The 13,259-nt window shown below is 41.0% G+C and overlaps 2 protein-coding genes across 11 annotated transcripts in view; both read right to left on the bottom strand.

The window, feature by feature from the left end:
• Window positions 1–135: 135 nt before the first annotated feature.
• poglut2 (protein O-glucosyltransferase 2) lies at window positions 136–9,031 on the bottom strand. Its single transcript, XM_035604532.2, has 10 exons — window positions 8,416–9,031; window positions 6,724–6,929; window positions 6,404–6,609; window positions 5,256–5,333; window positions 4,753–4,925; window positions 3,572–3,809; window positions 2,876–3,085; window positions 2,661–2,750; window positions 2,322–2,426; window positions 136–308 (listed from the first exon to the last, which is right to left on the bottom strand). Exons 1-10 carry the CDS (start codon window positions 8,607–8,609, stop codon window positions 291–293), a joined length of 1,518 nt encoding a protein of 505 aa, XP_035460425.1. The 5' UTR covers window positions 8,610–9,031; the 3' UTR covers window positions 136–290.
• A 2,682-nt stretch (window positions 9,032–11,713) lies between these two features.
• stxbp5l (syntaxin binding protein 5L) overlaps window positions 11,714–13,259 on the bottom strand; it is a 114,771-nt gene continuing 113,225 nt past the window's right edge. For all 10 annotated transcript variants that reach the window (XM_035651087.2, XM_035651090.2, XM_035651088.2 and 7 more), the window contains one exon: window positions 11,714–13,259. This exon is cut by the window's right edge and continues 1,418 nt beyond it. The gene's annotated coding sequence lies outside the window, so the exon portion shown is untranslated.

Raw genomic sequence — 13,259 nt, 5'->3', positions numbered from 1 at the left:
TTCAAAAGCATTAGTTCGTCAAAACTCAGCAGGTCAGCAGGTTGTCATATCTCGTTTTGTATCTGTGCTTTCACAGTAGGTCTGAGTGCATGCGTGAGAGTGTGTAATATAATAGCAGGGAAAAAGAGTAATCACTTTGAACATATAAAAAAAGACATTTATTAAAAAAAAATGACATTAGTTGATATTAAAATCACACAGGCACACAGTTAATGCACACCGGTACAAATTATTTGGCAATGTATCAGATAAAAAAGGACTGCTCGGCAATTGGGTGGGTGGTAGGTCAATCAAAGTTCATCTTTAGTCTGAAAAACAAACAAAAACACGGGTGTCAGAATCAGGGAATCAGGAGTGACACGCGCACACACACACACACACACACACACCGTGCATACCGTACATTTATATATATATATATATGATGACACATGTACACGTGCATGGGTTTGTAGCAATTACTATTCCGTACATTGTTCAGGGAATTTTGTGATTAATCTAGTGATTAATTCCTAACATGGCTCTACCCAACTGCCTACTCCGGTAGAGTAATTGTAAACACCAATGTGGGTGTGCAGGGCCTTAAATACAGTATGTGTAATTTATTTATTTAACTTGTATTATTTTTAGGGGGGAACAAAAAAATGTAATTTAGGTGCAGTGACATCCTATGTACACCAGAGGGAGACACAGTCTGTAGAGTGATGAGTTATTTCTGAGCTTGTGGTTGCAGAGTATAAATTGAAATGAATTTCATTGCGCTGCTTCAGTTTCAGGACCCTGGTGTTGTGGTTGCAGGCTCTCTGTCACACTGTGATGACTTTCTGGTACCCGTGAAGAGAATAGAGCCGGTTCATATTATAAAAGTGGCGCTTTTATATACTGAGACAAAGTCAAAATGTCGGCTGTGTGTACAGGCATTTTTTTAGTAAAGCTAAATACAAAAGCTCCATAATGACAGGGGTACAACCTGTCATTATGGAGCTTTAGACATCCGTTTAACGATATGTAGCTGTGGTTCTTAAACATACTGTTATTTCTATCTCACCAACTAACTGCAGGTACAATTGTTCTGGTGACATTTAGTCATTAAAAAGCAGCAATTCTGTCAAAACTATGCAAGTTCAAGATTCACAATTGGGAAATAAAAATAAGCCACCTCAATGCTTATTTACAGGGTGGTCTAGTGTTTCAGCCTTCATGTGATGTTCCCATTGGCTGGCTAACAATGTGGAGTGCAAGTTTATAACAGCAATAAAACTTGCTTGTCGTGCTACATCTTTATTAGAAAGTTGTGATGGACTTTCTCCAGCCGGTTGGAATATTCATGCATTATTTATCAGAACGTGGGGTGGCACCCCACAAATATTCACAAAGCACTTCTTGGCAAACCTCCTGGGCACCTGACAGGCCTTATTAACTATAACTCAACTTCACACCGCGCCAGCTCCCAAAACTGTTTGGTTCTCGAGAATCAACGTGTTAGCACCGATATAGGAAAACTGGCGTTTAAATTTTATGCTCTAAACAACGTGCAGAAATCAGTAAAATTAAGTGAGCTTGTCCATTTGAATCTCTTTTAGCTGACTAATGACAGTGTGAGAGTGAACGTGTTTTAATTGAGTTTTTGATTTTGTTTGAATTAACTTAATCTATTCTATATTGTGTTTTATTTATTGCCATAACATACTGGTCTAATTGTTTCTTTAACTTTATATTTCTTATTACTTATCCATTCATAATTATTTTAGCATTGATAAGATAATGTCTCTCATATTGTATATTTTGTATTATAATCAGGGTGTCTTTGAAAAAGACGCTGTCTCCCTGTATAAAGGTGTATAAAAACTCCCTGTATTAATTAAAGAACAGTAAACAATTTAGCTAGGCCAGTGTGCTAGAGTGTTAACAGAAAGTAACAATTCGTCTGAGTTGTGTGTGTGTGTGTGTTTGGGTCTAGATTCCACATTTGTTATCCTGGTTACCAGTGTGTGTGAGGGTGGAGGTGTGGAGTTCCACTGTGGCAAACATTCTTAAAACAGCCGCTAACTGTTTTATTAAAGGAAAAACAAAACATACAACAACTTAAACTATGTGTGACTCTGCCGACTTCTGTCACACATGTTCTCCCTTGTCTCTCTCCCCCCTGGAAGCTTCTTAACAGGCTTTTTAACCAGGGCAGTGATCAGACAATAGAATTCAGTTGAGCTAATCCCTCCCCCGGTGCAGCTGGAGGTGTCTCCTGAGCCACCTCCAGCCTCACATAGTGTAATGGCACCAATGTCACTTTGACGCGAGGACAACTTATTAGTGTCTCTCACCCTTGTCCTGTGGCAGGAACATGGAAACAGGTCATCAGTGGGCTGCTGTACAAGCTCCATGCCTTCGCGGACCTCAGGCTCTGTGACCTGGAGTTTGGCATACTCCTGAACAAGAAGAAAACTGAGCTTACATAGAGAAATATGACAGGCAGGGGCAGGTCCTCCTAATAACTAGGCTATCAAAAAAATTCCAGAATAAAATAAACAATGTCACACGGTGTCAGGGCAATGTTTTGAGCCCTGTGTGATTTTATGGTGAGGGAGAAGGGTCATATTTTCAAACAGAACTGTTGATAATACTTTTTTGGAAAGTGTAACTGTGCAACACAGAGATGTTACCTGAAAAAGTTTGTAGTAGTAACAAAATATTTTGTCTCCCATGAGATGATTGCGGGCAAACTGCTGACCCGCCAGTGCAATTCTCTTAGTCTGAAAGACATAAATTATCTGTTAAAACCACAACTACACAGACAAGAGCAAGGCCAATAAGGATCCACTGAAAAGAAATCACACCAAAACGTAATGATCCATAATCCATAATCATCATCCGTCACCTCTTCATCATGGTCACGGGCCCACTGGATCTTTTCCAGCAGGTCTCCCAGGTCCGCCCGTATCGGGATGTAGTGCTCCCACGGTCGCAGCTCATTGTAGAAATGCTCGTAGTAGCCGGAATCCTGCTTTAACACCACACTGTCTCCTGCCAACAGGTACGGCAGCCGGTACGCTGCCACGGTGCCGTCAATGTTTATCTGATACTTGTACTGGAGTTGGAACAGAAATAAAAATGAATTGAGAGAAGCTTTACAAAGTCAACACGTGAACATACATATAAAGAGCAAGATGGACACCCTGCTGGAGATGTCCGTCACTGGCCCTTTTAGATCTGAGTGGTCCATCATCTCCAGAGGAAATTGTGTGAGTCTTTAGCCGTTAGATATTTTTCTCCTCCACACTAGTTTACTTCAGCCTCCTGCCTGTTATTGCAGACTGGGTTAACTTCGGTGGTTTGAGCGTGTTTGCTGGAAATGGTTTTAAAACAATTTGTAAAGAGTTACAGAGTTAAGTGCTTAGTCTTCTTCGAGGCCCGGCAATACTGGAATAGTTTAACCATTACACTGTAGTTATCTTACAGTTATTATCAGAGCAGCCTTCAATTAAGCTTTTAAAACCCCACATTGAATAATGTAATTAAAGATTTAATTGTTTAAAAAAAAATACACAGAAACCAGCTATAACGTGGCACTAACCTTGAAAAAGTCGAAGAAAGAGACGTGTTTGACCAGCGGCCCGTAGAGGCTCTCGTCGTGTTTGAAGAAGAAGAAGTTGGTGAAAGCCGCGTCTATCATGTCCGGGTGGGCCCTCGAAAGCTTGACCAGCTCCAGTCGCTCCTGACGACTGTCCCTCCCCCTCCAGAAGGCCGTGGCATTCTTCTCCGGCCACGAAGGGCCCGAGTTGGCCTGAACCGACATCATGTCCAGGCTCACTCTGTTGGTTGGACAGACACATTGCGGAATGACAAATCTGGCCGCTTGGTCATCTCAGCACCAGCAACTTTAAAGTTATGTCCACATATCGGCAAATGAGAGTCTCTTGAGTCATATGCCTATATGAGATACAACTAGTGAGTATCAGTCATAACAAGGGGAGGGGCTGAATGCTGCCTCAGTCTCTGGGTTTAAAATTAAATATCTCCCAGGGATTTTTGTCACGCACAAATCAGCCATCTCACACTTCATCAAAATGCATGAGGCACGAGTCGGTATGAGCAGAGAGGAATGATGAGAAAATAATGAGCATCCTGACACTGGTTTATTTCAGTTCCTATATTCTGTCTGCACCGTGGCAGTGTCAGAGTACAGGCTGTGCACAGGTCCCCCTGTCAACACTGTCATCAGCTCTACACTTTTTTGACTCTTTTTATGACAATGACTCGAATTTTTGTTAGTCACGGACAAGCTAAAATTATATTCTTATCAGATTGCCCAAAAAAAAATGCGTCTACCAAAACAATTGAGACAAAAATGTATTAAAACGTGCATAGAAAAGAAACTTTTCAAATTAGAACTGTCATATAACAGATTTTTCTGCTCACTGTGTCGCATCAGAATCGAGGCTGACTGCAGCTCCTGAGGGAATAAGCTACGTTTTTGGAGCCACTTTTCAAGCCTTCAGACAGCAGTTATCTTTATATTCATAAGACTTTTGGCTGATACTGCCTTTAAGGGGGCCCAGACGTTACTTTTGTGGACTATGTATACAATGGTGGCTCGCTGTATTTACAGGTTGTGACGGGAGAATCACAAGTTGATCCGCATAAATCACTCAGTGAAAATGAAAACTCAGTAATGTTCAGTTCACACGTGTTTAGAAATCCTTTGGCTTAATCTAGAATCGCTTAACATTTTGTGCTATGCATACAGGGCCTCACCTTCCCATGGTCTCGAGGACAGACTCAGTCAGGTCATAAGTGGGCATGACTATATCTCTGGTGTTGTTCGAGCCGCACCAAGAAAAGATGGGATGAATGTTGTCAGTGGGTTTCCTCTTCTCTAATGGCCAGTCCCCTAGGTTAACAAAAAACTCCATATCAGGGAGCTGCACCTGGACACAACAACACCACAGAGAGGGAAAATAGAGAGTGTTATCCATTACAACATAATATTACTGAGAAAATAATATGATATAATAGAAGAGACAAATGTATGAGACTTTGAATCCATATAATTACTCACGAGTCACAACCTCTGAATGTTATATGTAAGGATATACTGTACGTGTAAGTGTGAAATCTATCTAAATGAAAGTCTATGGCTAGTAGTTAAAGTAAGTGATAAATAAATCTAACACATTGTGAGGCGTTTTAAAGATTAGAAATGTAAAAAATATTTTTACGACTATATTATGCAGGTAGTAAAGAGAAGAGATTTGTACCTTCCTGGTGAGTGACAGGAGGATAGCATCCATGAAGATTCTAAAACCCACATGTTCTCCAAAGGTTTTCACGTAGACCTAAAGGAAATTAAAAAAACTATAAGAAGGGGGTATCACAAGAGGGCTCAGGAACAACTTTTCGTACTTAAATTCAGGCAATACAAACGAAAAGTCCTAATTAAATCATAATCACTACTCAGCTGTTGCATCCAACAGCAAAACAACTGAGTAAACTCCCATCTGCTGTTGAAGACCATGTGTGATATAGCTGAAAGCTCTGGACGAAGCTGCTTTGTCAGACTAGTTTTTCCAAGTTCAATAACGAATTTTAATGCTCATGACATGACTTCATTCACAGTTAGATATAGAAAGAAAAAAAAAAACTGTTGCAAAACTGACCAAAAACTGTGTAACAACGTTTTTCTTCTTCTTTTTAGCCCAAACTTATTTTGTCAGTGGACAAAAAATGCCTGAAAACATAACACAGAAAACTACAATGGGACTGTCAATCACTGACAACTGATCAATTACAGGATGTTTGCAGGTAACGCAAGCACTGTGCGAATCAGGCTCAGACATATCACCGTTACAGCAGCCTGGGTCGACGTCCACAGAGGAATTTTGAGAAGACTGCGCCCTGGGACACCCGACTTTCTGACACACCGTTCTTACAGGCGAGCCACACAGCCTCAGGCTCTCCTGGCCGACTTTACATTATCATATGGCCCTAATTACTATTCAGCCTAAAGAAACACTACCCTTTATTACAATACTACCCTGTGGCTATGGTTGTATTTAAAAGACAAAGGGGGGGATTTATCTGTAAAGCGACATACTGTACGTGTTGATTTAAAAGGAATTGTGGAGACGTCTTCAGCTGGACTTCTTCACTGTTGATTAAGCCACAGTTAAAATAAAATAGAATAGTTTACTGGCCGTTTGCTATAATAAAATATCGACCACTCATGTTGTGTTTTGCACCAGGCGACTGCGGAGGAGTTTCTTCATGTCACCCACCGCCAACCCGAACCCTGATGTATCAGCATTTTTTAGCTGCTTTTAGATAGACAAATATTAAATAGTTTGCTCGTATGTCATTTCCTGCATGTTTAATATTTTTAGCATTTTGATTTTTCATATTTTGCTACCTTGTTGTCTTTGATGGTATAATGGCAGAGGCTTTGCCGCTGTCCAAAGCGCTGCGGGATCTCCCGAGCGTTGCGCTCAGGGTCAACACTCGTGTAAAGGGACAGGTCCCTGTCGATCTGGGGGAAAGACTGAGGGCAGTGCATGTCGGCCTCCCACAAGGAACCACTGTGCTGGGGACAGTCACAGCCCTCATGGTAGACTGGGCCTGTGAAAACACAGAGACATCATTGAGATCTTTTCTCGCGCCGCTGCCATGACCATGTACCTTCTATTCTGAGCCACCCGATTTTTTTTGCAGGCAGCTCGACCTACGTTCTACCTTTGAGGACGAACGGCGACTTGGCGATATGCTTGTTCTTGAGCAGGATGTGGATGTGAAGGTCCGTGTAGGTGGCGTACATTCTGTAGCGGACAAGGAATGAACCATCGCGACGATCCAAGACCTGGATCCAAATCCTGGTGAACTGCTCCACCGGAGACACGATCTTCACCTCAAAAGTATTCTCGCCGGGCGACGCTGTTAAACTGTGAGAGAAAGGATATGGAGAACGTGCTCCCGTTGAGAGAGAACAAAGCAGCTGGTGGGGGTGGGGGGAGAACTGGCATGCCGCCACGCAAGTCGTACAGTGTCACACTTGCGCCACCGTATGACACAGTCTTCATTTTAAAAATATGACACAAGTCACTGTTCTCCATCCACAAAACGAATTGCTCATGAAAAAAGTCCCCCTGGTGAACACATATACTTGTCTTGAACCAGCATTAGAACCATCACTGATTAAAATTAAACTATCTGAACAAATTACATATTTAAAACACCATTAATAATAGTTTATTTCAATGCCGATACAGTTGTGTATGTGTTATTTTTTACTAAATGAGCATATGCATATAGCACAAGCATTTACGTGTTATTCCTTTAACTGAATGTGAATAATAGTTATTGTATATAACATTGTTGTTCTCACAAGTAACCACTGTGGCTATAAAACTTCTCGGTTGCTCGTCTCTATATGTTTGGGATCATTGTCACTTTTATTTTAGACGTGACTGTACCAAAACAATAAAAAAAACAAAAAACGTATCATTGTTCGTATGATGCTGATATAATGACACGGCTTCTCGGTATTGCCGTGTTAATATTGTGTTTCTTCTTCACCAGCGGACAACAACATTGTAGTCTATTGCCGTGGCCGTGAATGGAAGCTGATATCTGTCTCGAGACCGAAAGCGTGTGTGAAAGGGACACCCTCTGAGTGACTGGGCAATGGACTGGGACACCTTCATTGGACCCAAGGGAGCTTTTTGATGAAAGGGGTCATCGGAGGTTGTCTGACCCCGGGGCCACAAACTCTTCACGTCTGCCCCTTCCCATTATCGACTGTAACGTCTAATGTTTCAACTTTCACAGATCTGTGAAAGAGACTTTCAAGATTTACTACTGTACGTTGCCCTTTTCTTTGTAATCAAGCTGCCTTAGTTGTAAGTACAGATACGTTAACAATGGTATAACGCAGCAAAATTGGAAGGTTGATGTTTTTACCCAACAGCCAATTTGCAACTGGGACATCTATACAACAAGAACAACATTTCAGGCCCAAATATGAGAACTTATAATTGTATTAGAATAAGGGGGTGTTGAAGACATTCATTCATTTTTTTAAAATTATTTATTTATTTATTTTTTAGGCTGAACCTTCGCTAATTGAATAGTTGTTCAAGACTATGCAATATATTTTTACTCTTCATATCATATACTGCATTATCTTACTCGTTATGGCTTCATCTGTTCATTTAAATAAAGCAAGGTCCAGAAGTTATCAACGTTTTACAAAAACGGCTTGGCTCAAACTGATCAACTCTGCCTCGCGTTCTCCAAAGTCGGATGCTACGTGGAGCACTTGAACGCAGCACCGTTCGTCAATTACATAGCACAGGTCCGTATCGACGGGGCGGGGCGTCGCGGGAGCCGCGGAGCTGCCTGCGGCCGACCCCGGGGTCCGGTACTCACTTGTTCCCCGAGCTGTCCACCGCCTGGATGTAGAGAAACCGCGCCGGCAGGACGACGTCGGCCTCCAGCCCGGGTCCCCACACTAAAGTTTTTGCGGCACTGGGTGCCGAGGCCGCCCGAGCGCCCGGGAGCTCGTGCCTGAACACGTCCAGGCAGCAGGGCAGCAGCAGCCACGAGAACAGCCGAGGACACATCCCTCGTCCTCGGGGTCCGACTCTGCGTTCCGCGAGAACCGGAGCTCCTCTTCTCACGGAGGTCCTCTGGACAAACTTGCCATCGTTGCTTTTTTAATAAATAAATTTAAAAAAAGGACCAAACCGCTACAGACGTGTGTGGGTGACGCTTTCAGCGATTAGTATGTTCCGTGTCCATGTGGAGCGACGAGGCTCGGCGGTGGCACCGCCACTGGCTTGTGTCTGACTAACATCGTGTCATTTTTTTTAATACGTGTGAAGTGACAGAGCCGTAAGCTACTGTACCTCCACAGTCCTCAGTTCAGTGGAGTGTCTGCTGAACGAGCAGGGGGCGGGAGGAGAGCGCGCACTGCCGCGATTCGATTGGCCAATCCTCCACCTGCTCTTGTTGGATTGGCTCAGTGTGGAATGGGACTCCATTGCACGACGTTCTGATTGGACACGTACCCGGAAGTTCAACTCGTACATACTAGGCATAGTGCTGAGCGAATGGGATGGGATGGGATTGTGAGTGTGGCTTTTTTGAATCGGTTTTGCAAAATCTGTGTCTTTCTATTGTTGGATACATTAACGAAGACGCCGTTTTCTTATGGAAAAATGTGTTGTTTGGTCTCCTTGAAGATTGCTCAAAGAAAAAAAAAGGCGCTTACATTGTTCATATGATTAATCCTACCATTAATGGCACAATTCCATTCATAATTCATAAAATTTCCATTCACTGCTGGCAAATCGTGCTTTGTGGCATTCAGCAGGGAGTTAACACAACACATTGATTTAATTTCGACATTCTACAAAACAAAAATGCGACAAAAACTAAAACAGCTTGTAACAAATTTAATATTATATAGGTACTTTATAAAATGCATTCCTCTCATCTGCAAAAATCATCTCTTTGCACCAGCTGGAATCGATCCGCGCTTCATGTTCCTGGCCAGAAGGGGTCTGCGTTCATTGAAAGATTTGTATGTGGAAGGGTCATTTGCAAGTTTCAACCAGCTACGAGCCAGTTCAGATTTCTTTAGATATTTTCAACTACGGGATTTTGCAAGAACTCATATGCCCGCATTCCCCCTTATCCCAACCGTCACTGGCATGGACCTCGTTCTCTTAGCCTACACCATCACTAAAGGTCATATCTCTTCTCTATATGACCTACTGTTGCCAGCAAATTAAGTAACTATTGAAAAAACTAAATCCAACTGGGAGAACGAGCTACAAGTGACCCTTTCTGATCAGTTTTGGAGTAAAGCATTTGAAAATATCAAACTTTCCTCTTTGTGTATGCGGCTTAGCCTCATCCAATTTAAAGTGCTTCACAGGATTCATTATAGCAAGTCCAAGCTCTCTAAAATCTACCCAGATACGGTCGAGGATAAATGTAATAGATGCTCGCTCTCGCCATGTGACCTAACCCATATGTCTCAGACACGCCCATTCTTTGGGCTTATCTCTGAAATAGCGCAGATCCATATACCACCATTCCCTCATGTAGCCATTTTTGGAAGACTTCCAGATGATAATGTCACAACACATACTCAATCCAATGTAATTGCGTTCTCCTCTCTGATCGCTCGAAGGGGGATTTTGCTTTTATGGAAATCCTAACTCCCCCCATCACTTAAATCTTGGCTTCGTGACATCCTGTCCTTTCTAAAATTGGAAAAATTAAATTCGCTTTGAGAGGCTGCTCGGATAAATTCCATTGTCACTGGCAACCGCTGATTAGCTATTTTGACCGTCTGCCCGCGAGTGAAATTGCACAGTAGAACCCAAAACACACTTGGCATTGAATTTCTATCTGCCCGCTGCTGCCTGTCCACCACTCTGCCCTTTCATGTAGGAGTGACGTACATGTAAACACTGTGGTTTTTAAAACATGCTTACGACTGTTCTGCCTTCTGTAGCTGTTTAATCCAGCTGTAAAATACTGCAACGATCCCATTATTTTCATAACACAATATGGAGACAGATTTTTTTTTAATCTTTATATACATATATACCTTAATATAATGTTTTGTCTTTCTATCTTTTCTGTTTTATATCCTGTTCATTTATTTGCTTAGTTATTTGTATATCCTTTGTCTTATCCTGTCCTTGTCTGTGTGCTCATATGTCTTTTTTTAATTTTGTTAAATTAAGGGGAAGGGGGGTGGGGGTTGGAGGAGTTAAGTCATAATAATCTGGAAAAACTGAAAATGCCTTCTACTGTACCTGTTTGTGTATGTACAACATACTGCCTCATTTTCTTTAATAAATGTTGAAACCAAAAAAATGTTTTCCTTATTTATTTTCTTTTTTGCACACTTTTATTTTTGCACTAATTTTTTAGATTTGTGGTAATCTCTAGCATGAGTAATAAAGATTTTTAAAAGGCGCGGCTTACTATTACAGCTTGATTCAGTGAGATTTGTGTTGTGTTAAATATTGGAAGCTTTGAACCTACAATGTTTTCAATAATGGTCTTTAGATCTTTATTTTTAAGCAAAAGTAACAATACCACATTGTAAACATTCTCCATTTCAAGTATGTGTCCTGCATTGAATGTTACAAAAGTAAATGTTTAAAAGTAAAGTATCTGATATAGGAGTATTGTTGTTGATGCATTCTTATGTTAGTAATTTACAGTTGTAGTTTGTGGAGATGGTATTTGTTATTGCAACAGTTTAATACAGTGGAATTACACAGTATTACCTTTTGTGTTTAATACCGACACTCATACAGTGGATGACTTCTACACCAGCCAGGTGGATGCCAATTAACCTTTTGGGAGATTGTGAAATATAAGCTGCAGGAGAAATTGATTTATTATCATAGCAATAATTTGGTGTAATGCATTTTTCATGTTAGATAATTTGCTGACTGTATATGCTTCATCCAGTGATAAATTGGGTAAGTTACACTGAAAGGGTAAAATTACCATTTATTGTAATAAAAATAAATAAAACCATGCCGCACTTTCAAGCCTGCTTGATGTGAGTCTTGACTTTAAAACAAATGAAACAAAGTGATTGTTGATGTAGAGGTGCTGAAACTGAAAGGTAAAAAGACCCATACATGAAACACCATGCTGCACTTTGGGACCAGTGAAACTGAACACTCTCAAGTGTGTACATCAATCAATGTTTATTTCAGCGTTTGCATCAACATATTTCCAGTTCTTTTTTCTTTTTTTTTGCCAAGTAATTTCTAATACACTAGTATAATATCAATAAGAACAAAAAGTGGTAGAATCCATTTAAATAAGACAAACTTTGCTGCCATCATTGAGAAAACCAGAGAAATGCCTTTTCAGGATACAACAGTGTGAAGAACTACAGAGTTCCAGTGATTTAGACAGAGCCAGAATACCAGATACAGTACCAGCAGTAACAGGTACAACATATACAGAGAAAAATATCCCAACAATTTGGGATGTCTTCATCTTTTATTGATTTATTTTTTTAAGTTTTACCTTTCACCCGAGATTGAACTGTACAGTTAATATAAAAACCAAAAACATACTAACAAAACACCCTGTCAGTAGAAGTCCGATTTCTTTGTTTTTTTCAATTTTCTTTTGGTTTTGTTCTTGTTAGTTTTTTTTGATAATGGATTTTCTCTGCCGCTGACAGAACTGCACTGGACACAAATGTCATTGACGGCACAGAGACAGAAGAGAAATTGATGTATCTTTTGTCATGTTTAAGACATTTCATTCGATCAGGTCAATGTGTAATTACTGAAATCCACGCGGCTCTGCTTTGAGATTCCAGGTGACTCGAGGTTTGGTGAAAACGAATGGGTTCGAAGGCCATTAAAGCCAAAGGAACGCCTCAGCCGACAGGACGTGGGCAGAAATGGTTCACCTGTTATTTTATTTTTTTAGGCTTTGAGTAAATGTGTCGTATTCTATGTGGGATTGACGTCAACATGATCAAGACACAATGCGTTACATCGGTTAATGCTTGTGTTTGCAAAAAGGCCTGACGTGTGAAAGATAGATATCACTTATTCCCCCCTTGACTTTTCTGAATCAATCCAAAATACATACAAACACACAAGTACAAAATATCCCCCTCAGTCAATGCTGTTTTTCCATGTCGTGGGGCTACCCATTGACATGTACAACACAATCACAATATGATACACAACCATGTATCATGAAACATTTGTTGTTTTTTACATACAAAAGGCCTTTCGGTTGAGAGGCCTTCACCATCAAATATAGGACTGCGACAAGAGGATATAATCATCAAGAACAATATTGAATGAAAGAAAAGAAAAAAACATATTTGCCCTCAGTTGAAATTGTTGCAAATGTTTCACACGTGTACATAGTTTCTTCACCGACTCGACATCTGAACATCACTGGAAAATAAAATACTGTTACTTCTCCTGAAACTTGTACTGATTGACGACTCACGGCGCGTTTAAACTGCGGTTGATTCCAACTCCGCTTTTTGATGCCATCACAAAAGGACAGTGACGACTGTCAAAAAGTATCACTCGCGATTATGAAAAGAGGGGGCCGCTCCGGTGTACGACACTGAAAACGCACAGACCACAACTTTTAAGACCGAGGGAGAGATCGATGGGAGGGTGTCATTCATTTTTGATTGCTTTGGCAGAGAAGGAGTCTGCCTTAATGTTTGTGGCACTCTCTCGCTCTCT

This window comes from Scophthalmus maximus, chromosome 14 (assembly GCF_022379125.1).
Source record: "Scophthalmus maximus strain ysfricsl-2021 chromosome 14, ASM2237912v1, whole genome shotgun sequence".
Taxonomy (NCBI): Eukaryota; Metazoa; Chordata; class Actinopteri; order Pleuronectiformes; family Scophthalmidae; genus Scophthalmus; species Scophthalmus maximus.
Note: the sequence above shows the minus strand (reverse complement) of the source record. Positions and strands in the feature narration are given on the sequence as shown.